The 24100-nt window shown below is 49.5% G+C and overlaps 1 protein-coding gene across 5 annotated transcripts in view; it reads right to left on the minus strand.

The window, feature by feature from the left end:
- The window catches only part of lhfpl3 (LHFPL tetraspan subfamily member 3), a 39159-nt gene continuing 15059 nt past the window's right edge, over positions 1–24100 (minus strand). For all 5 annotated transcript variants that reach the window (XM_088645568.1, XM_088645565.1, XM_088645566.1 and 2 more), the window contains 3 exons: positions 10134–10370; positions 6362–6387; positions 1–5195 (listed from right to left, as the gene is read on the minus strand). In XM_088645568.1, coding sequence (XP_088501694.1) covers positions 6371–6387; positions 10134–10370 — 254 coding nt within the window. In that variant the 3' untranslated portion in view covers positions 1–5195; positions 6362–6370. The remainder of the gene's footprint in view (positions 5196–6361; positions 6388–10133; positions 10371–24100) is intronic.

The following is a 24100-nucleotide window of genomic DNA, read 5'->3' on the forward strand; positions in this document are numbered from 1 at the left end:
TTTTAGAAGGTCATGGTGCAGCTGTGACCATTGGGAAATGACTTTACTCAGGTGAAGAACAGCAATTTACAGTCACTAGAAACAGAACTGAACTATGGGGTACAAAAACTGCCAGAAACATAAATCGAATTAATATTGGTGTGTGTACAGGTGAGGAGATTTCAACAATTAGAAAAACATTTACAACAGTAACACGGAGTGACTCACTTACTGGCCTTCAGACTGTAGGTCTGCTGAGTTTCCTCCCCCTCTCCCAGCAGGATTGACAGCTGTTCTGATTCTGGCAGGAGTGGGAATTCTGGGATTAGAATTGTTATGCGGGGGAAGAATGTCTGATACCTGAATATTTCTTGCGATGTCCCTGTCACTGCCTCTCTCTCTTGTTGGGTCCCCCTGTCTCTCTGGTAGTCTCATTGTTTCTGTTTCTCACTGTATGTTCTTGCCTCTGTCAAATCAATTCCAAGTGCTTTATTGGCATGACAGATGAATTCCAGCGTTGAAAAAGCTAACAACTATTAGCAGTTCTAATTATACCAAGTAATTAACAATGACAAGTTGTAAGAAACAGAAAATCTGTCTCTTTTACTCGCACTGTGTATCTTTTGATGTCTGTCCCTGTGTCTCTCCATCATGGAGTGAACTTAATATTCTCACCATACACATTTATACTAATGAGTACTTTCCAGCTGTAAATTTCATCCCCCCCAAAACCCTGATGTTATCCAAAGGTTGGGCTTAAGTCCAGCTGAGTTGTCGGTGAAACGAGCAGCCAAGAGGAACAGCCCAAGGACACATAGTATTGCAACGCAGTGCGGTATTTTTTCAGGTCTTAGCATTGAGGCATTTCCCATACTGTAGAATGCACTGCTTGAATCTGCTGCCTTCACCAGCATGGAAATTAAAATTCACACTAAGCTGTTGACTGCAGGTGCACCTTTTAACAGTGAGGTCAACATAGTCTTGGCACAATTAGCTGTTCTCCAGATCTAGCCTTTAGAGTTGTTCATGCTGCTAGTTTTTGCTGCTTTTCTGCTAAATCTAAACGTCTTGGAGAAATGCATGATTTTCTAGTTCTTTTCAGTTCTTACAAGTTCATTAACTGCAACAAGACAAGGCTGAGCCCTTGTCAGCATGGTGGAGCAACACTGGGGGAGGAGGAAAAGTGAGCTCTCTGTCAGTCTGCAGGGTGATGATTTGAGAGCTTCAGAGAAGGAGATTGGGCTCATTTCTTCCCGCCTGCAAGTAGACCATTTAAAATTCCTATATTGAATTTTGCACAAACCAGGTGTTGCGTTTAAACTCTTTCACACTTGCTTTCAGAAGGCCTGGGAGAAGAAATAGGAATTTTAGAACATCCCCCTACAAGTCAATTGGATTTGTAAGCCGCGTTTTTTTGTGTTGTCGTCTCTGACTCGACAGCTCTCCTGACAGGCCACAGGTGTCTGTGTAGCTCTGCTTCTGTGTCAGCATCGACCTTGTTAGGGCATCTTATCGTAGTCCTCAACAGATACTTATTTCACGAATCAGTTTCCAAACAGGCGGCTCCAATCTGACTGCCTCAGACTGTGCAGGGGAAGATGATTGTTGACGCTCAGTTGCCGGCAGGGAAGCCAATGGGCTTCAGCTGCGGTAACACAAATTAACTTCCCCCACTTCACTTCCTGTCTTCAGATTTAAAGTCTGTTTTTTAAGGTTTCTTTCGGCTGAATTCGTGTGACTCTGTGCAGCATGGCTTAGCAGTTTTGCTGTATTCCAAGCCTGGCCACCAATAGAAAGCCACAGTTCAGGATGGGTCAGTTTTCTCTTAACCCCTTTGAACACCTCATTTGTTTGAGTCAGCACTTTGGTCAGGAGATGAATGAAGAAATCAACTGAGATACGAATACCAACACACCTTGCTTATCAGGGACCACAGGTGGCAATTTATGACTTCAGTAAACCAATTAACCCAGCAAATTGACCGATTCTCACACACGCTCCACGTCTGTGCTAATGGCTGATTGAAGGGTGGCCTGTAGGACCTGCTGGGCGGGGGCTCTCCAGGAGCAGGGATGGCCACCCCTGCTCTATACACTCATACCCCGGTATAAGACGAATTTTCACTCATCCCAACATGAAGAATTTGTACCTCGTAATTCGTTATAAGAACGGAATTTCGCTCATCCGAACTTCGAAAGTGGCTGACTTTGGCCGAGAACCTTCTGCGAGCATCTGGATTCAGAGCCTCTGGACAGGTGCGTGTGTCTGCGCGGGCGACGGGCATCGCGATGAAGGGGGCTGAGAGGCAGCGGCGCTTCGTTTACGATCACGAATAAAGCTTGTGCTCTCGTTTCCAAAGTGCTTTATTTTGTGTTTGTTTTATAGTTGCTGTTCATTATGGGCTTCACTAAGGAAGAGGAAAACATTCTTTAGCGTAACAGTCGACAGCAGTGTGCACATCGTTCTCAGATCGCTACGATAGCGATCTATTCCGAAAGAATGAAAAATGTAAATAAGACATCATGAATTCTTTTACAGCTATGGTTGGCTTATTTCAGTAGAACTGCTTTGTTCACTAAGCGTGCTTTAATGGCCTGTATGGTATTACACGTTAAGGGTGGTTTTTGAGTGAGCTTGTCTTCGGTTCGGAATGGGGTGGAATAAGAAATAGTGGAATTTTTATCTTCCATTTACGATCTCTTGCCTTCCGCACAGATTTTCAGGAACGACTTAGGTTGGGATACCGAGGTGTGAGTGCGAGTACCCCTGCCCTGCTATCAGCCAGAAGTGCCAGTCTCCTCTGGGATACTGCAGGCACGTGCTCTCCCCCCTTCTGGAGGTCTGAGTGTTCATGTGGGCACAGCGTTACGGACACACCCAGATGTCACTGTATAAAAGCAATACCCCATGCATCACTGCAGGACTCCAGACCCCAGTCTCTCTGCACAGCATGCTGGGCCACTGCAGGGTTTGCCTCGAGCTGGGTGTGTTATCGATGGCCAGGCTCCTCTGCCCCTTCATCGGCAGGGTCTGTCATTGGACACATTTGTACTAATCAAATATCGATGAAGAGTTCATGTCTTTTTTTTTTTTTCAGGACACAACAGGATTATTTGGTGGTTTCCTATTATAATACTGTACACACACAGATATTATACACAGACATTCATTAATACATTTCTTCCCCAGAGCCAGCAGACTCAGTTCGGGCCAGTGGGCTCGGCCCTCAGACCCAGCCCTGAGGTCAGGGCCAGCGGCCGGAGGGGCAGAGACAGTCCAGCTCCACGCCGCCGCCGTTTGTCCCCAAGCCAGGACAGTAGAGGACTCTCCCTGACAGCAGTGCTGTGGAGACCCCAGCTGGAGTCCTAAGAGTGGACACGTTCAGTCCAGTCCAGCGTGGAGCTGGCCAAGCCCGCCGGTCCAGGGCAGACTGGGCCAGGACGTCTCGACAGCGGAGAGCCGTCCACCAACTGCCCAGAGCTCAAGAGACCAAAACACGAGTCCACCCCTCTGTTTACCCTGGCCGCAGGACATTCTGGTCAGAACGAACACATTCCGTTTATTAGCGACTCATTAAAAATCAAAAGGAACTACAGATTAAGAGGTAATACGGCACAGAGCTGATGAAGTTCAAACACAATTTCGGAGGAAAAACAAAACCCATCGCCTTCGTCTCCTGGATGAAGAAAACCGTAAGCTACTAACGATGCAGATGATGAAGGATACATTATTCCCCCCCATCATTAGTTTGCCAAGTAAGGAAATAATTACTGGGGTTCTGTGTCGTAACCCTCCTCAGATGCGGTCGAATTCGCCCTCTCTTGAGTTGTTCCTCTCAGAATCCCGGCTGCACCGTGAGAACAAGGTGCTCAGGGGTCTCAGAACTGGGCTCTTACCCTGGACCCCTCCTGTGTCGTGTAGTTTTGCCTCTGGTAGTGATCGATCCCAGGCGGAGATGGAGTGCTTGTGGTCCTGCACTCTTCGTTGGGAGATGGGGAAGATTATCTACAGAAAGCTCAAGGTCACACCTGACTGTGTTCTGCACTGCTGGCGTGCTGGAGGTCAGCCAGCAGAGTAGTCCTGTAGTCATCAGTCAGTGTGGTGGGGAGTCAATGCACAGTCCAGTACAGCAGACAGGACTGAACTGGACGCCCCAGGACGAGGGAAGGTTTGTCCTGGCTCCGCATCTGGGAGACGGTCTCTCTTAGCAGTAGGTGTCTGCAAACCAACTGACCGTTAAACAGGAAGATTGATGTCAGCTGTACAGTAGAATGAGTATTACTAATCTAAAACATGACCGTCTGCTTTATAAACGTAGTACTTATATTATTATTTCTGCTGTGGTTATAACTGTAAGATTTATTTTACAAAATGCCAAGGTCAGTGTGTGCAATGAAGCAGAACATGACACAGGATATGGTGTAGGACATGATGTAGAATGATGCAGGGGATGATATAGGACATTATGCGGGACACGATGTAGACGTTGGTGATTCTGTAGACGCAGGATGGTGAAGGAGATGGATGATGTAGGATGATATAGGATATGATGTAGGATGTGATGCAGGACATGATGTAGAAGTTGGTGATTCTGTGGATGCAGGATAATGTAGGACATGGATGACGTAGGATGATGTAGGAAATGATGTAGTATGTGATGCAGGACATGATGTAAACGACGGTTAGATGCAGGATAATGTCGGACATGGTTGATGTAGGATACGATACAGGACATGACAGTAAGATGATGCAGGAAGCTGTAGGACATGATGCAGAAGATGCTGATTCTGTAGATGCCAGTGTCTGTGGGTTATTCGATCCGTCAGGCGGGTACTGGGGCTCAGTCTGTCTGCGCATCACTCTGCCAAGCATCCTGTGGGCTGGAGCTGTCACTGATGCCGCCGCCCTGACCCAGGCTCTATTCTATAAAGGTCGTCTCCAGTGGGTAATGGTGCCCCCCCCCCGAGTGAGAGGCAAGAGGGGGGCGGCAATGGGCAGGGGTGGAGGGGGGGGGTCTCGACAGTGGTGGAGCTCCTTGATTAAAGCCAGGAGAGCCGCATCCTTCTTTCGCTCTCGTCTTTCTCCTCTCTCTTCCTCCATCCTTGTCTCTGTCCCTTCCCAGAGTTGCAGCCTGCCTCCCACCCTTGGGGTGATGGGGTAAAAAGCCGGAGCGTGAAAGTACTTCGTGGCCGCCCCCTGCTGGACACCGGTGAGACCTGCGGGAGAGCAGAGCCAGGGAGTGACTGGCCAGGCGTAAGGTCTGCACCCTGAGTGTTCACTCTTGCGGTGCTCATTTTTTTTCAGCGTTCAGCTTCATTATATAAATAACAGTCCTTAAACTTATACAGCGCTTTTCTGGACACTCCATTCAAAGCTCTTTACAGGTAATGGGGGCTCCCGTCCACCACCACCAGGGTGCAGCAACACCTGATGATGCGACGGCACCCATAGTGCTCCAGTACGCTCCCCACACACCAGCTCTCAGTGGGGAGGAGAACAGAGTGATGAAGCCAGTTCAGAGATTATTAGGAGGCCATGACTGGTAAAGACCAGGGGAGAATTTGGCCAGGACACTGGGGTTAACACCTTTACTCACTATTCAGTACAGTTTCCCCATCACTATATTTGTGATGTGAAGGATCGGGACCCACACAGACTGCAAGGTGAGCGCCCCCTGCTGGCCCCACTTACACCTCTTCCAGCAGCAGCCTCAGCTTTCCCAGGAGGTCTCCCCTCCAAGCACTGGCCAGGCTCACACCTGCTGAGCTTCAGTGGGCTGCCAGTTGTGAGGTACAGAGTGATATAGCTGCTGATACACCTCTGATCAAACCCACAGCCTTCCTGTGGTTAAAGTCAATTTTGACAATTAAAGTGTGGAATGCCAGAGTCTAGCAGAAAAGTGCAACCTACTTGCTCTACGCTGTCCACTTCAGAAATCAAACATTCCCTTGTTAAACTAATCAGGAGTTATTAGCTGCTGTGTAGAACAAGTTAGCAGGGAATTAATTGGCAGGACCGATTCATTCAGGAACTGTTGCTCTTTAGAATTTGATTGGGGGGTGCAGAGCAATTAACTCGGCATCTGTCAGTTGCGTCACTGGCTGTAATTTTGCACAAAGTCTCTTTCAGATGAGCCAGTGGAAATAATCAAACACATCTTGCAGGAAATGGACTTGTTACGAGTTGAGGGAGGCAGGCAGATCTGGATATACCCTGGTCCAGTTACTGGACACTGTAGTTCCAGTAAGGCCACTCTGCTGTACAGACGCTTACTGGAGCCTCTGGGCAGAGGACGAGAGTCGATTAAATCCCTCTTATCTTGGCTCCAGTGAGAGCAGAGTGGCTGTCCTGTCAGGACATGGCTGAGCAACAGGTCACTCACCTTTGTGCGTTAGGCATTCCCATTGTCTGTGGAGAGAGAGAAACGGACATGGTCAGTGAGTGACATCACAGGGCCCAGAACGCACTGCGGCGCAGCGCAGAGAGAGGCCACCTCCACCCGTTCTGTTCATCTTGAGGATCCCTGTGATCTCCTGCGTCATTACCTCCACGCCACCACAGCTCTCAGCAGGCAGGACCGATTCGGTCTGAGCCTTTGCTTGCAAGCATGCAGCTCTAAATCATTCTTCATCTTTCCTGAATTTTAGAATTCTTTGGCTAGACAGCTAGTTGTATTTTGGAGTAGGCAGTTAGATCTGCATATTTAGGCTGCAAAGGAACAGGTAAAAGGCTTATTCCACGCTGACAGGAAAAGAAAAGAGACACAACGTTTCGGCTGGGTGGTGGAGAGGAGACGGGAGCAGTAGAGAAGGAGTATCGACACTATAACATCAGTGTATACCTGTTTCTTGTGTTATTTGTATGTTTAAAGCTAGAGGCATATAGTTTTTTTAGTATGTATAGTTTGGAAATGCAGCTAATGGTCCTTTAACATTTGCTAGGAGCTGTGTGAATGCAGAGTTCACCTCTGTAAAAAAGAGGATATAACATTTCAATCACTTTATCATTGACTTGTGCAGTATGGGCTGCAGTACTGCGGTTTTGCCAGGCGGGGGCAACAACGAGTCTACCAGTTTTAACACTGAGTAGGGAGGACTCGTCAGCAGGGAACAAACACTGTGTCTCTAAGAGAACCAGTTCTCGCAAAAGGGGGGGAGAACCTGAGAAAGGAGTAGGAGTGGGGTGATGTAAGGAGGAGGAGAAATTGGAAGGGGAGAGAAGGGGAGAGGGGAGAGAGACATAGAGAGGTGGACAGATGGTGTATGATGGACAAACCAAATGTATTCCTCCTGCTCCCCTAGCCTCTAAGGGCTCTAACCATTAGAACGCACTCTCTCCCTCCCTGCCAGTCTCCCTGCTCTAACGTGCAGACTGCTATTGAGTCTGCGATTAATTTAGACAGGCTAGCTGCAAGCTGTGTAAACACGCATTAGTAACTCATCGCTCAGTCCAGCAGCCCCGAGCTGTCTGTTTCATGGCAGTCCTGGGACGCAGCTCTAAGCCCGTGTGTGGGTATTCGGAGCAGCGTGGTGACCAGGTCTGAGAAAGCGCCTTGACAACGACAGCAGCTCCTGACAAGCAGCTGATGTCAGGACCTCCTGGCTCTCACCACTTTTTAAAGAAAAAATAAATAAAGCGCAAGGCTTCCTCTTCTAAATGTTTAAGCGCCAAAACATTTGTTCTGAGTCCGATTGCGCCCAGTATTTCAGCTGGAGTGAAGCCTGGAATAGGACATATAAACAGAAGTAGAGTCGATGGAGAGGCTCTGCCGATACAGGAAAGTGAGCATGTGGCAGCCTGCTCATCTGTCACAGGGCCGCCTCTCCTCCCACCCACCCCCACAGCGCCCCTGGACATCATTAACAGGAAGCCAGCAGCTCCTGCCTCAGTGCCACAGCAAAAACACTGCGGGATCTGTGAAGAGGGCTGGTTGCTTCCAAGAGAAGGATTGTCTGTGTGTTCCTGGGGCTGGGGCTGGTCAGCAGGTCTGATCTGAACGGCCAGTTGTTTCAGAGCTTACCTGGGTGCTGGGTGCACTCAGAGTTTATTGGTTAGAGTGGGTTACGCACATAGTTGGAGTTTTCATTGATATCATTGATATAGGTGTTCATGTTGACAACCTCACTTACATCTCCTACGATCTTCCAGTCTGGAGAAGCAATTAAAAAGGTAAATAAAATACTAGGACATATAATTTAACCCTGTGGAATTTGAATCAAGGGACATTATGTAAAAAGAGCAGAATGCACTAGTATCCTACAGCTCCTTCAGAATATAGTGAACAATTGTGGTCACCTTGTTATAGGAGAGAGATTGCTGCTCTGGAAGTCCTCCAGAGAAGAGCAACCAGAAACGTTCGGAGGCATGTTCTGATACTAGTTTCCAGACTCTTCAAGGCCCACCAGCGGACTTCTTCAGAATGAACAGCGAAACAGCCACCGGAGGGCACCAGTGGAACCAAACTGCAGGTGCATTTAAACCAGAGAAATGGGCTGTGGGAGTGTGGGACAAGATACCTACACATGTTGTGGAGGCCAATACCGTGGCCGTTCTATCCCTGGATCAGTTCATTACTAACTAACGCTGCATGGCCTCCTCTGGTTCGTATTGAGTGTTCAGTTAAGTCGCTTGTTCGGTCTGTCAATTGATGAGGAGTGTGGACTTGCTGGCTCATGTACTATGAAAATGGCCTCTGCTCAGCTGGTCGAGAGAGTTCAGGGATGGGCTTTGCTTGAGAAGATGACCTGTAGCGTTGAGCAGCGGCTAGGAGATTAGGTGACTGAGATTAGGTGATCGCTCAAGGGTTTCATTCAAAGGTCAGTTCCTTTGCCAGTTGGCTAGTTGGTCGGTCTTATGCAGCTATTGCTCCACTGTTAGATCCCAGTTCTGCACAAACACAAGAACGCTCGGATCACAGAGCCTCCGGGTGGGGACATTCAGACCTGCAGAGTCTGGTTGTCTTGCAGGATGATTCCCTGAGGTCATTGCACTGCAGGCTGGTAATGTTGGGGAGGTTCAGGTGTCAGTATGGTATCGGTTAAGACAGCAGAATGGCCTGCTTCAGTTGGTAAGCTTTGCTTGTGTTCTTCTGTCAGTGGAAGTAACACAGGGTAGCCTGACACCAAGCCGATGACATGGAAACACGATTGTTGGGTGTCACGTTCGTAACCCCTCCTCTTAAGGATGCTCCAGCCCTTCCTAGTTTGTAACTCATCCCCCGCACCTGCTCCCTGTTCCAGCCCCTTTTCAGCTCCACCTTAAAAGCCAGACGCCCACTCTGTTCCGGGCTCCGCTCTGGTTTCCGCACCAGGCGAGTCCGGGACCTGGAAGTGCCTGGTCCTGTTAAGGTTTTATTCTCTGTTCCCGTTCCCCCCCCCGCCGGTTCCGACCCGGTTCCAGTTTTTATCTAGTTTGTCTTGGATGGACCGCCCGGTTTTGGACTTTTGCTTTCGTTTGGATTCCCCCTTGGATTTCTCCCGGATTGTTTGCCTCGGCCTCACCTCCCCCGAACACCAGCGCACCAAGGACACCCCCCCTGTTTTCATCCCTGTATCCTGCATGACTTTTTTCCCAGTGTTTCCTCACTCAACCCCGGATTGTGTCGTCTGCATAGGGCCCGGAAAGAACTCCTTCGTGACACTGGGTCAACATGACTGGGCTGAGGCAATGACTTTGATCTCCGTCCTGCCGCCCAGCACCTGCTTCTCTTCCCCGCCCGGCTCTATCTGCCGAAACACACTAGTGTTGATTCAGCGATCCGTGGAGATATCTGCAAGCTGCGTCAACATGGCACTGACCCTGCTCACAGCTCTGCAGTGTGTCACATCACCCCCGTGTTGGCCCAGCTCACAGGGTGTAAAATCATGGACTAACAGTGGGCATCGATTTTCAGGCTCCTCGTTAAAGGAAGACGCGCCTGATGTTCAAAGACTAAGTGGCTTTGCCCAGCACAGGCCTTGTGCATGCAGCTGTGAAGAATGGCCAGCTATTTTTCAGCCCAATCCCAATACCACAGGGCCCCTTTCTCACAGCCCAGGAGTGTGTATGTGCAGTGGTTCTGTCACAGAGCTCACGGGCGATCAGGACCCCAGGAGTGTGTGTGTGTGTGCAGTGGTCCTGACTCACAGAGCTCACAGGCGTGAGCAGGCTGTTACCTTTGCTGTCGGCCAGCAGCTCCACAGCCATGAGTCCATCCTGCCGGTTGCCCAGGACGAAGGCTAGGAAGGACAAGATCAGGGCATCCAGAATGCCCATGATGGCCAGGATGTAGGCCCAGCGCACGGAGCAGGCGCCCAGGGTGTACTTGTCCGTCTGCTCTCCGCACATCCGCTTCACTTCATCCGAGTCCCAGCCGTCCGGGAAGATCAGGCAGCCCAGGACCAGGCAGGTTGCTGAGGGGGGGGTGAGCAGGAGGAAGAGGGAGAGACAGGAGGAGAGAGATGTTGATACAAAACGCTGACAGATCTGAGACTGAGACGGGGAACCGGCCAGACCAGTCTGGGTGCCTGTGTGACACGGGACTGTGCCACAGACTTCGACTGGGCGAGCTGTGCCATGTCATGTCATTGGCCAAACCGCTTTATACCATACGGTGTCGCGGGAAGCCGGAGCCCACCCAGCAAGCAACGAGTGCAAGACAGGATACACCCTGGGTACGCCCATCCATCACAGGGCCAGTGCAGGCCAGTCCTACATGGGGACAATTTGGAGGCCACAGTAAAGGTCGAGGGGGAAATCTGGCCCGGACACCGGGATAACTCCCAACTCTTCTCAAGAAATGCCCGGGGACCTTTAATGACCCCTGAGAGTCAGGATCTCGGTGTAACGTCTCATCCGAAAGACGGCGCCCACTACAGTATTGTGTCCCCGCCCTTACACTAGGGCATTAGGACCCACACTGACCGCAGGGTGAGCGCCCCCTACTGGGCCCACTACCACCACTTCCAGCAGCGACCATAGCTTTCCAGGAGATCACCCTATCCAGGTACTGACCAGGCTCACACCTGCTGAGCTTCACTGGGTGGCCAGTTGTGAGTTGCAGGGTGACATGGCTGTTGGGGCCGAGCTGTGTATTTTAGTGCAATACAGTACCTAGGGGAGAGGCCTATCAGAGACATGCTGGGAGATGAGGCTGGGAGAGAGAGGTGGGGGCAGGGCTGTTACAGCATGCTGAGCAGGACGGAGGCACGCTGGCGCCGCCACAGGGGACCCGGATGAAGCAGTGGTTTTGGTTTCTCCAGCCAAGGGAGGCTGATCACTCTTTAATTCTCATTCACAGGCCGATCCATTTCCCTCTCGCTGTCCTTTCCATGACAAACTCCCCCGGGATCCTCCGTGCGCTTCAGCTGTGAGCAAGCGGCACCGCCACAGCAAAATCCACACAGGAAGCAGGGAGCCCCGAGAGCGGATTGATCCCACTCCTCTTGGTAATCTCTGGGAACAGCAGGCCGTCACCGGCCCCCTCTCCCCGCGCGAGCAGGCTGCAGTGCTGGCAATGGAGTGTTAGCGGCATCTTAGACAAAGCTGCGCTTCTCGGAGAGTGAAAGAGGGAGGGTGGAGAGAGTGTGAAGGGAGGGAGGACTGACTGAGAGAGAGTATCCCTTCACACTGCCATGTCCTCACTTGTTAATCCCTCTTTTCCTCCAGCTCTGGAATATCTGGGTGACCAGGAGGATCTAATAATAACCCAGACATCTGTGGCTCCTCCACATTCTCTGCCAACTCCACAAGCAGCCCAGAAAAACTGCCCTCCTTACCTCGTTTTTTACAATTAGGAATTTATACATTTTTTATGCCACCCTAATTTAAAGTTGCCGTCTTTAAGAAACGCGCCTGGCTGCCTTGACGTTTGTGTGTTGACACGTGGGGAATGGGGACCAACGTGAGCTGTCCCCCCCCCACGTTCCTCTGCGGCTGCCGGTCTGCGAGCCCCCCCCTCAGTGCCCACAGCAGAGCGAGCAGCAGCTGGAGGCAGGAGGCAGCTCCCACCCACAGCCTTACACTCTCAGTGCTGCTGGCCAGCCCCCGGGGGTCGCTGTCCAGCTGGGGGTCTGAACCGTTCTGACTGAGACCACCCACAGTCAGGCCGCAGGCAGCCAGTCCCAGACCCCTGCCTCTGGGAGCCCATGACACAGGGGCTGGAGGCGTCGGGATCAGGTTCATGTTCAACGAAAACAACCGAAAATTAACAAAAACAAGAACAAAGGAGGAGAGATCTGTGCGAATCAGAATTCCAATGTACATGTACACGTGGCAATAGACTCCTCTCCTCCTCTCTCCGACAGAGCATCCTGCAGTTGGAACACAAAGACGCTCGCTGGAGTCCGTGGTCTACAGGGCCCGTGGGACTGTAAGGAATTCTGGGTGGACAAACCCCTTGTCACCTTGGCGGTGTGATCCGTATTGTGGTGAAAGGCGCTATATAACTCCAAGCTATCGTGACTACTGAGGTGAGGGGGACCAGGTGTAAGTCCCACCAGAAGATACTGCTGCAACTCTGGAGTACCGGAGTGCCTTCAGCTCATTCTCAAACAAAGCTGTACAGCACACACACCAGTTTGAATTCAGAGCGCATGGTCTCAATACCAGCCTGGGAGGGGGGCGCATCTTCACTTGTCTGTAGTTTGTAAAGAAATCCTTCTCTCAGGATACTATGCAGGGCAAACAAACAAAAAATCTCAAAACAGGAAAAGATGCTGACTGCGCACTTATGAAAGAGAACTGTCCATAAATAATAAAACATTTTCCATGTTCTTTCTTTCCTGGGGGAGTGGCGCAAACTCTGTAGCTGCTATCTCCCCCAGTTAGGGTGCTGTTTGATATGTAGTTCTGCTGACAGGCTTCGGTGTATTCGGAAATGGTAACAAACTGCACCCCAGGGCACAATGTTTTGCAAAAGCAATTGAACATGTGGGAAATGATGCTGCGAAATGAGGAGCCATACTTTTTGGAGAGGCAGGGGAGGAATGATGTCCTGGAGCAGGAGTGAAGGAGAAGTGTGTCCGAGGGAACGCAGCAGCCTGTGATGCCAGCCACGACAGGCTGTTCAAAGAGTCATACGGTATGTTGTGATTGGCGTGTTGCGTCCCGCAGTGTGTCCTGTTCCCAGGCCTGCCAGCCGGTCCTCTCCTCTCTGAGGACGCAGCCCTGAGCAGAAACTCAGTGCCAGGGTTTGCACAGGAGGAGACAGATGGACATGAGACAGGCAGGCCCAGCTCGGGGATTAGCAAACAGGTGGCTCAGTTTAACCAAGAACTACAAGTTAATCTTCTGGGCTAAAGATGGGTTTATATATTTTGTGTTTCCTTCTTTTCATTTCTTGCACTCTCTATAGAACAGTGCTGCCTTGACATGCTCTGGGGGGATGTCTGTGCTGACAGCACCAGGTTTTGGGTATTTTCCAATTTCTCAGCTGACAATTGAACATTTTTTTTGATATTTGGATTTGAATATATTGTATTTTTAAACACTTACACAATTCGAAATATCAGAATGTTTAAGACTTTACTAGAACTGCCGATCAGCCAGACTCTTCCACCAGTCAGGCACATCCACCTAGCAAACACACCCACCAGTCCAACACACCCACCTAACAGACACACCCACCAGTCCAACACACCCACCTAACAGACACACCCACCAGTCCAACACACCCACCTAACAGACACGTCCACCAGTCAGATACACCCACGAGTCAGACACATTCACCAGTTAGACACACCCACCAGTCCAACACGGCCCTCCAGTCAGACACACCCACAAGCAAGACACACCCACCCATCAAACACACCCACCTAACAAACACGCCCACCAGTCAGTCACATGCACCTAACAAACACGCCCACCAGTCAGTCACACCCACCTAACAAACACGCCCACCAGTCAGTCACACCCACCTAAGAGACACGCCCACAGGTCACACCCACCTAGCAGACACACCCACCCATCAAACATACCCACCTAACAAACACACCTACCCATCAAACACACCCACCTAACAAACACACCCACCAGTCAGTCACACCTGACTAACAGACACGCCCACCAGTCAGTCACACCCACCTAACAAACACACCCACCAGTCAGACACACCCACCTGTGTGTCTGTGTGTCTCATGGAGAGCAAGCTGGGGTATGCGAAAAATACAAATTCCTAATGCAAGAAATTGTACAGGGCTAATAAAGTGATCTTAACAAACATGCCCACCAGTCAGGCACACCCACCTAACAGAGATGCCCACCAGTCAGACACACCCAGCAGTCTGGCACACCCACCTAATGGCTATTCCCACCAATCAGCCACCTACCTGTCAGACACAGGTGGGAAGAGGACACAGGAGCATTAGCACTGATGAGAGGAGCAGGGTACCTCCCCCTGTTGTTGCTGGAAGTGGCTGAAGAAAGCCAGGCTTTGCTAACATCTACTCTATTCAGGGAGCATCCTGAGTCCCTAGCAACTAGCAACTGGACCATAAGGCTCAATCTGTGTGCTAGACAAGCACATAAGCAGAATTAACCACACAGAAAAGCCCTCATGGAGGCATTTTTAAGAGCAGAGTAAACCAGATAAGATTTTAAAGTAAGAGATCAGATGCTGGATACAGTAGAAACATGGACTGTGGGGAACCTGAGTTTTACTGGGCACAGATTTGCCTCACTCTTTGCTTCAGATCTGTCTTTAGTTTATCCTATATTACCTTTAACAATGTACTAACAGGGGACCTTGAGTTATTTTAAGCTCTTAGGTGTTAATTGCTAAACTGAATGAATTATTTAGCCTGTCCTTTTGTTACAGCCCCAGCGATGACAGAAAGATTTCTAATTTCTATAAACCCTGCAGGAGCGTCTCTCCATTTCCCACTCCTGTCACTGCCCGCTCTGTCATCCCTCCCTTTCTGCCTCCTCTGCCTCCTTCTTTTCCTCTCCGCCTTCCTCTGCTCTCGTCGCCCAGCTCCTGCCCACACAGACCCAGTCTTGGCACAGCAAGGCTGCGTGTGCGAGCAGCTCCCCTCTCCCGTCTGCGAGAGGCCCTCCAGCTCACAGCTGTTTGCAGAGGTGGCCTGCAGAGCCTTGTGGGATGTCTACAGCAGAGCGCAGACTGCCTCGGACTGGGCCGGCTCCACAGGCACACAGGTGGCTTAACTGCCGACTAATGGCGCTAACTAATGAACCTTTGGGAGGGATGAAAGCAGCTGACAGCTAATCCCGACGCAATGGCCTCAGTTTCCATTTATACCACACGTCACCCTCTCCTCTTCCTCGCTCTTTTTTTGCATCCCTCCTCCAACCCCATCTCCACCTTTGCAGCTGCCCCCTGGGCATGGGGGTCCTCTTCGCCAAGCGGGTGAAGCCGAGTGCCCACAAAACTCCATCCACGACCGCCTCTCCTGTCACGCTGTCACTAGCCGCTGTCGTTGCCCGTGAAATCAGGACAGCTCTAGAGCCAGCTGTTCCGCGGGGAGGTGTGACAGCTGCTGGGTGTTTGGTGTGCCTGTGTGCCAGTGTCCGCAGGCCAGTGCCAAGATGGGCTGGAAACCCAGGAGGTTCCTTGATTGGGCTGCGACTGCAAAGTAAAGATTTGTGGAAATCTGACAAAGACCACCGTGGTGCCTTTTCGGACACCGTCAGGGTGCAGTGGCCTGTGGGCCAGAGCTCGAATGAAGTCTGGAGGCCAGTCAAAAGGGCAGTTCTGTCCTGCTGCCTGTGTCCGTGCGATATGGAAGATGACCACAGGCAGAGGTATTCTTAAAGAGAGAGAATTGCTGGATGTGCAGGAGAGAGCAGAGTGTTACTGCGGCAGGCACACACCTGTCTGGAAGGCTAGGGAAACGTCTTTCCATTACATGTCATTAAACTGAGCGGACTCCGAGTTCACAGGAGAGCTGACTCTTCTGGTTGCACTAATAACTGCGGATAGTTAGTAGACAATATCACAGCCGAAAAACTAAGGTCTAGACACACTAATGCACACAGAGCAAGTTATACAGGTGTACGGGGAGTGCAGACTCACAATGTGTGACAACAGAGCCTGTCACTACGTGGCCAAAGTCACAGAACGGAGAAATGCTGACGCTGGCTGTAAGCGAAGGCTGGGAGCTGTCCATTAATGTTGTGGAGCTAAAATAAAAGGGAAACAAGCTCTCCACTCAGAGTGAGAGGGATGCACGGAGATTTTGTAGTGCTGAAATCGACAGACTGAAGCACCTCTTTGTGCATCCATTATATAGCTCTGGCACGAAATGAATGAAGAAGGGCTCGTTCATTGAAACAGAGATAATAAAAGGCTACAGGACCACAAGGCCAGAGAAGCACAGTAAGTTGAAATCAACTCTTGCTCTTGTCTCCTGTTCGGCTGGCTTACAGTTTTGGCAATTCTGTCCTTGCTCAGCTTGCCGCGCTCAAAAACGAACTTCGGCCCCAGCTTGAGGGAGAGAAGTATTGATTTTGGCACAACTGTTGCAACGCAACCTTGTCTGGGGATAAAGCTCTTTTCTGAACTTACAACAGCTGAGGAAGCGTTATGGAATTAGCCCTGAGACAAGCGACGTGCAGACGGGATTGAGCTGCGCCTCAGAGACAGAGCCGCCCCCTCTGCCTGTTCCCAGAGAGCAGGCAGCGGAGAGAAACGCAGAGTTAGTTGCACCGCTGAAACTGAGAGGCGAGCCAGTCAGGCAGAGAGAACGTCAGGCATTTCTCCTTTTAAGCAGGGTGTTCAAATGCAGAAAGGCAGCCAAGGAGGAACTTGTTATGCTCGAGCAAACGAAGTGAGCAGCATGCACCAATCTGATCTTGTTATTGGACACGCTGCATTTCCAAGCAGGAGCTAAGCGACTTGAAACCTGAAGCATGAAAAGATTGCTGGGCAGATGCCGCAGCGTGAAATCAGAGGAGAAAAACAGCCGTGTTTTGTAAAGAAGCGAATGGCCCGGTGGCTCTCGGTGTCCTTAGGTTCAAGTGTGCAGTAGGAGGGTGAACGAGAGAGAGAAAGGTGATACCTCCAGGCCCCTGTCCGTGACAGGAATGTTGGCATCACCCTAAACATTACTGCTGCCCGGAACCAAAGGGCTCATGAACAAGCACATACGAACACCGTTGTCTCAGTGGGCCCATGGCAAAACGGTCTCACAGAGACAGCTTCAATAAAGGAGGAGAATTCCAGATGATTGGACAAGCACGAACGTGATCATGCCAACTGCAGATGAGCCAGACCACGGGTCTCCCAGCCTGGTCCTGGAGACCCCCGGTCCTTCAGATTTTACAGGTCACCATTCAAACACCCATTTCTAAACACGCCCTCAAAGATTAGGGTTCTCTTAATTGAACAAATTATTTGTTCAATTGATTAATGAACAGGATTTACAGGCGTTGCCAATCTTTAGGAACAAGGGACCTATAAGACTGGACTGGATTGGAGCTCTTCAGGACTAGGGTTGGAGAGACATCCACTGGGCTGACAAGTATGTAGCTGTCCTGGCACCTGCTTTGACCTGCTGCACATTAGCTGCTAACAGCCTGCACTCCCTTGGACACAGATGGAGGAGAGAGACAGAATATTGTTGTTCCTGTAGTTCCCTTTGCCAGATTTCCCCTCCTGCACTAAGACAAGACCTGCGGGACTGCCCCAACCTGCCAACCCAGCAGAGCAGGTCAACCCGTTCAATTGGAGCTCAATGGGGCTGTCCATTCAGTTAGGGCTGTCCATTCAACTGGGGTTGTCCATTCAGTTAGGGCTGTCCATTCAACTGGGGTTGTCCATTCAACTGGCAGGGCTGGGACAAATATTGTCAGGTAATGGAATAAACAATCCTAATCATTGTTCTGACTCGAGAGCAAGTTAACCTGAAGTCCTTGTCAGGTATCTATCAATAACCAGTTCCTCCTGCTTCCTTTAACTGTGACTGTTTAATATTGCTTTAATTCTTTTAATTATCGACAATCGGTAAACTAAACCATCTGGCTATATGTAAATGTGTTAATGTCATGAAATAATATTTGAATAATATTGAATACAATTCCATTTTCAATTTCTTTTCTTTTCAATTCAATTCAATTTCTTAGAAAATTAAGGAGATTGAAAAAACAAAAAAGTAAAACACTTAGTTTATAAAATCATTTCACATGTAATTATATTCTATCCCAGTTCTAGTGTTGGAGGCCTGACTGCCTCAGTGCTTTATCTTGTACTGTGTACTTGTACTTTATCAGCAACCCAGCTGTTCTTGGTTTGAGATAAGACCCATTCAGGTGCCCAGGGTTAGGAGAAGACAATATTTGCTCTCATGAATTGAATTATCCCACACGTTAACCAATTACAGGAGTCCGAAACAGACGACAGACCTGCATGGTTTTGCAGTGAGTCAGTGCGGCAAACTTTTGCTCGCACTCTAGAGACACACACACACACAGCGACACAATAAGAGAAAATATATCTGCACGATGCCACCCACACACCCACCTACGTCCACACACAGGCACTCGCATGTATGAAAGGCGCACACACACAGACTCTGGGAGGGAGAGAGGGGCCGGCCTCTGTCTGAACTGCCCACCACACTGCCTCCTCACTCTTGCAGATCCGGCCTGGGTGGGGGGGGAGTCTGACCTGGCCTGGGAGAGAGTCTACAATCAGCTGCCCATTGTCTTCCTGTAGGGACAGCGATACAAGCCTATTGCCTGTTAAACAACTTTTTTTGTAGCTTATGATCTACAAGCTGCTCCTAAGCCAGACCCTAGGGTTGCTGTAGGAGGGCTCTTACGGTCCTGTGAGTTTTTTTTCTTTCCCTGACACCTCCTATCCCTACCACACCTCCTTATGTTACTCATTTTGTTAATCCTGTCAATTGTAAACGGTATCATTTGTTGCATTCTACTCTGTCACCTTAATTCTATCAACTTCTGTCCTGTCTCTCCTTGCGAGCTTGCGGAAAAAGCATTTCACTGCTGACAACCACTGCTGTATGCTGTATTGCTGTGCATTTGATAAATACACCTTGATTGATTGATTGATTGATTGATTGATTGAAAGTGGCTCCCAGTGGGACCTTCAGGGGAGTGATCCAGGCACTGGCTCTTTGGAGTCGTGCTCAACCACTGCCTCAAAGAGGATTGTGGGATATGCAGTCCTGTAAACTGCACCTGGGGACAGCACATTAGTATTCCTGTGAACTGCATATTAGTATTCTACTGGATTACTGATAGACTGGGCAATGTGTCCCTTGTTCTTCTGTAATACTAAAGCTCTGTATACCTCTGTTAGGAACAGCAGCTGTTGCACTGGAGGTTGTTGGCTGGTTTACATTTTGAAGTCCGCTGTGGACCAGTATTTTCCTTCAGAAGTAATTGAGGAGGCCCAGAAGCCACAGCTAGCTGTCCTGTGTCATTATTCCTCCTAATTTAACAGTAATGCGACCCGTTACTTGCGTCTCTGTCTGAGCCTGAGACTTGTAACACCTGCAGTAGCTCTGGGTCTTTATTAAGGCTGATTGGAGGCCCTGAGAAATGACTGACAGCTCAGGACTTAGTCTTCTGCTTTAAAATTACGAGTGGTGTTTGTGTGTGTCAGGAGGGGCTGGCAAAGTTTAGCGACATTTGCATGTCCCAGCAGGAAGACTTAGAACAAAGGGTATTGTGTGGAGGTGTTTGACTAGCTAATCAGAGGCTGCTCCTAATGATTCACTCCGGTTAATTAACTTCCCAGTAAATCATTAGGATCGCTGTATTAAAGAATAAACATTCTTGGAAGGCCAGAGATAGATATGGGGAAGTCGAGACGCAGGAAGACATGGAGGGGGAAACAAGAGAGAGACAGAACATCATCATCAACATCAGTCATCCTCTTCTCCCTCCAGGGCTTGAGCCCTGTAAGACATCCGGGCTCTGGTCCATCTCAGCATCCCTGGCCAGATTCTCACAAACACTCTACTGCACCTCTGTCTCAGAAACAGCAGGGGGCGTGATGCGCTCTTATCTGTCGCTCGTGCGCTCGGCCTGACAGCTGTCAATCGTGGCCCTCTGAAGCCGTGCCTGGAGGGAGCGCAGCCTGCTCCCGTCACTGGGAATCAGCTCGAAGAGGAGACAGGCCAGGAGCTCCCTCTCCTGACGCCTCCGAATGGGAAGGAACACTTTGGCTGGATGAAGAAACGCTCAGCTAGTATGGCAGCAGCACGGAGCAGGTTTTAGGTTTATTTTAAGAGCTGGCTGGATAAGATCCTCCGATCAGCTAGTTCCTAACTCCTAAGTGGGCCTCCTCTCGTTTGTAATGAGAGTTCTGCTTCTGGTCCAGATTACGCTCTGGACTAAAGGGCTGTGGGTGAGGTACTGCTCTGGCCTTGAGCCCACTCGGATTGCTCCAGTGAACATCCTGCGGTATAAAAGGGTTTCCAGGCTGGCCTTGTAACAACAGATTGTTCTGCTAAAATAAAGGAACAACGGAAGAGCACATTAATCACCCCTTCAGACCACTACTTCCTGGCAGTTTCTTATACCCCAGATTTTTCTATCGCAGCATCTAGGTCGATTTTAAAGATCGCAATGCGTCGTCTTCTACAGTGAGCCCTGGAAATCAATGTCTTACATTGATATTTTCCTGTGTGGGTTCTGGAAACAGCTGGGAGTTCTTTTAATGGGATTCCGTTTGTGTCTCTGTGTTCTACTAAGTGAAACAAGAAATGAAGTCAACCCGATTCATTGCCTTTCACAACTTGAAAGGGTTTCTGTGCGCCGTCATTTACTCAGATGTCGAGATTCCGCTCCTGAAATCTGAATCGTCTGCGCACGTCTTTGAGTGCAGCTCGCCATGCCCGGAGTGGATCAAGTGGTTAGCGTATCCCGTCTCCTGCCCTGGCTGCTCCCACACAGTGGTGCCTGTCTCTGCCGCGTCCCCACAAGTGAAGGGGGAAATGCGTCTGTAACGAACAGTTCTTTTCGGACCCTATGCAGACGACACAATCCAGAATAGTGAGGAAACACTGGGGAAAAAGTCATGCAGGAATACGGGGATGAAAACAGGGGGGCTGGTGATCCGGGGAGGTGTGGCCGAGGCAAACAATCCAAGAAGATGTCCAAGGGAGAATCCAAAAAACAAGCAAAAGTCCATGGCCAGGTAATCCATCCAAAACAAGGGATTAAAAACAGGTGCCGTCGGGACCGGCGGGGGGAACAGGAACAGGAGCAGGAAGCTAAAAGCATAACGGAGGCAGGCGCAACCAGGTCCCGGGCTCACACGATGTGGAAACCAGATGCAGAGCCACGACTGGCGACTGCGTCTGGCTCTTAAAGGGAAACAGGAAGGAGACTGGACCAAGGGGCAGGTGCGGGGAATAGGGCAAACAAGGAAGAGCCGGAGCGCCCTTAAGGAGGAGGGACTACAATTCTTGAAAGAAACCAAACCAGGGTATTGAGTATTCAGGTATTCTACAACATGGCTGGGCAGCTTGTTCCACCTTCCTATGACCCTTTGTGTAAAGAAGTGCCTCCTGACCCTACTGGATTTTCTCATCCTGCTGTTTAACAGAAACCGGGCTATCGACTTCAACAACACGGCTGGGCAGCTTGTTCCACACTCCTACACCCCTCTGGGTAAAGAAGTGCCTCCTCTACTCAGTTTTAAATGCTCTTCCACTTCCAAGCACTTTCTGCTTGTCTCCCCTGGTTTGTGCTTCTCGGCTCTTTCTGAAGAAATCCACTGCATTGATTTGGCCTGAGGCTTGGAGCGTGCCGACTACTTATTTCTGATCTGCTTGGAATCCTCTCTGTTCAAGACTAAGAAGATTCTGTTCTTTCCTCCTGTCGCTGAAGGACATTTCTTGAGTCCTGGGATGCATCTGGTTTGTTCTTTTCTGGACTGATTCCAGAGCAGCAATATCCCTTTTCTAACACAGTGACCAAAATTGTACACAGTATTGTAAATGAGGCCTAACTAGAACTTGATCAAATGATAACATGACATCTCTTGATTTAGATTCTATGCTTTTGACTGTATAGCCTTACAATCCTTTGCCTTTTTGTAATGCTTTCTCATGTCATCTGGAATATGGAAATAAAGTGTCAACATGAACACCAGTCTTTTACTCTTTAATCTCATGGATGGCCAATTTGTACTTCTAGTTCATGCTTTTCCTACCTGCACGCAACACCCTGTGCGTGCCTACAGCTGACATCTGCCAGGCGTCTTGAGGTGAATCTTTCCCGAGTTTCCTCTGCTGCTCCTGCAGTGAGTGTTGGCGAAGACACCTACAGCGTGAGCACAAAGTGGCGCCGCCCGTGTACTGTGAACAGCAATGCCGCACAAACACACACACACACACACACACACACACACACACAGGGCGGCTCTGCTCTGTCTGTGTGTCTCAGTGCTCACTGTCACACATCTCCACTGTGCTTTCCCACTCACTGTCTGTTAAGCAGTCCTCAGATCTGCCACACATCTAAATACCCATGAAATGGGATTTGCATTTTACAGCTCATGATGTCTTATTGAATCTCTTTTCATCTGCTCTCTAGAACATCAACAGACGCAGAATGGGGAGTTAAACACTTCCTCCCTCCTCTGGGCTCCATAGGTGTGGACGAAGACGAGGCGCGTCTCGAATTTCAGTGAAACGTAAAGAAGCATGTGCCCTTCGCTCCACATTTTTCAACGGCGAACGCAGCAGGGTCATGTCTTTGGGTCGGACTGCATAGCGCTAACGCACTGAGACAAGCCGCCCGCCTGCCTGCCTGCCAACTAAAAGCTAATTGTTAGTACTCGCGAGCCTTAAGAAGAAAGGAGGTGTTTAAATCGAGTTTTTCACGGAGAATCAGGGCTGGCTGGCGAATGAATTTAACTTGTTGTATTTCTTTTGAAATCCTTACAGTCTCTCGGATCTCTGGGATTCCAGTGTATCTAGACCACTGCAGTCGGTCAATCCTTCACACAGTCCGTCCTCTGCAGGAAGGGGTTCTCGACAGGGCCCAGGCTTTGTGCATGAGACTGCCAGCTCTTCATGGGGGTGGCTGGTGAGTCCAGGTATACAGCACCTTTCACATCACAGCTCAGCTCAGGAATCATTACCTTCAGAAGGTTTTCAAACGAGAAGGGATCGTTTGGCCCACTGTAGTAGGTCTTCTGATACAAGTGAGCAGGCTGCAGACAAATGCAGAACCTCCAACCTCTAATGCCTTTCTGGAGCATGAAGCTCATCTTGGGATCACTGACCAGCCCGTCCTGAACTGACCAGACGGCTACCTAATTCCTGGGACCAGACGGATAGGGCTCAAGACAGCCCCATATTCCATCACAGAGCGCACACACACGCAGGGACAACCTAGAGGAAAGCAGAGCACTAAAACTCGACCCGAGAGCTGCGGGGCACCAGCCCTAACAGGCACACCACCATGGCGTCCTAGTTTGCCTTATTATTGAGGTAAAGCGTCACGATCAGTTTTCATTAAAAAAAGTCACATATTTTATCATCCAAATCATCGGTGGTGCAATAAACTCAGCAGAATGATCTGAATCACACAGTCCTGTGTTTACAGCCTCTTCTTCAGGCTTATACGACACAGAAACCAGATTTGTCTCAACAGACCCAGATCTGATGATGGTGGAATGTTTTAAGTTATGGATGAGCTAGGCCAAGTCACTTTTTAGGTTCTTCAGACGGGATATGTGAGTGTTTGAAGTAATGGTTCATCTAGACAGCTTCCTTTAATATTCTACAGGATTTTTTTAAGGACTGTTTGAAGTGCTGGGATGGGATTGTTTTAAAATTCTTCAGATCTTGATTACGGGGCGTTAGAAATGCTCTGTGTCAAATTTCTTTGAGCATTTCACTGATTTCATCATGGACTGTTACAAGTAAAAGGCTGGACTGTTTTTTTAACATTTTTTTAACATGTTTTTTTAACATTCCTTTAACACGAAACCCACGAAACCCTCGAGCACAGAGATGATCCAGGCTAACTCTTCTGCTGCCATCACACTGGATGATCTTTCTTTTGTCCACTCCTCCTCACACATGAAAAGACATATATTTCTCGGAGTGCTTTATAGACCTTAGGACACTGAAGCTAGGAGGCAGAGCAGAGTGTTTTGGAATCGCAAAGAGCACGATGGTGATGGCTTGAAAATGATGGAGAG

Source organism: Lepisosteus platostomus, chromosome 9 (genome assembly GCF_059453375.1).
Source record: "Lepisosteus platostomus isolate fLepPlt1 chromosome 9, fLepPlt1.hap1, whole genome shotgun sequence".
Lineage (NCBI taxonomy): Eukaryota > Metazoa > Chordata > Actinopteri > Semionotiformes > Lepisosteidae > Lepisosteus > Lepisosteus platostomus.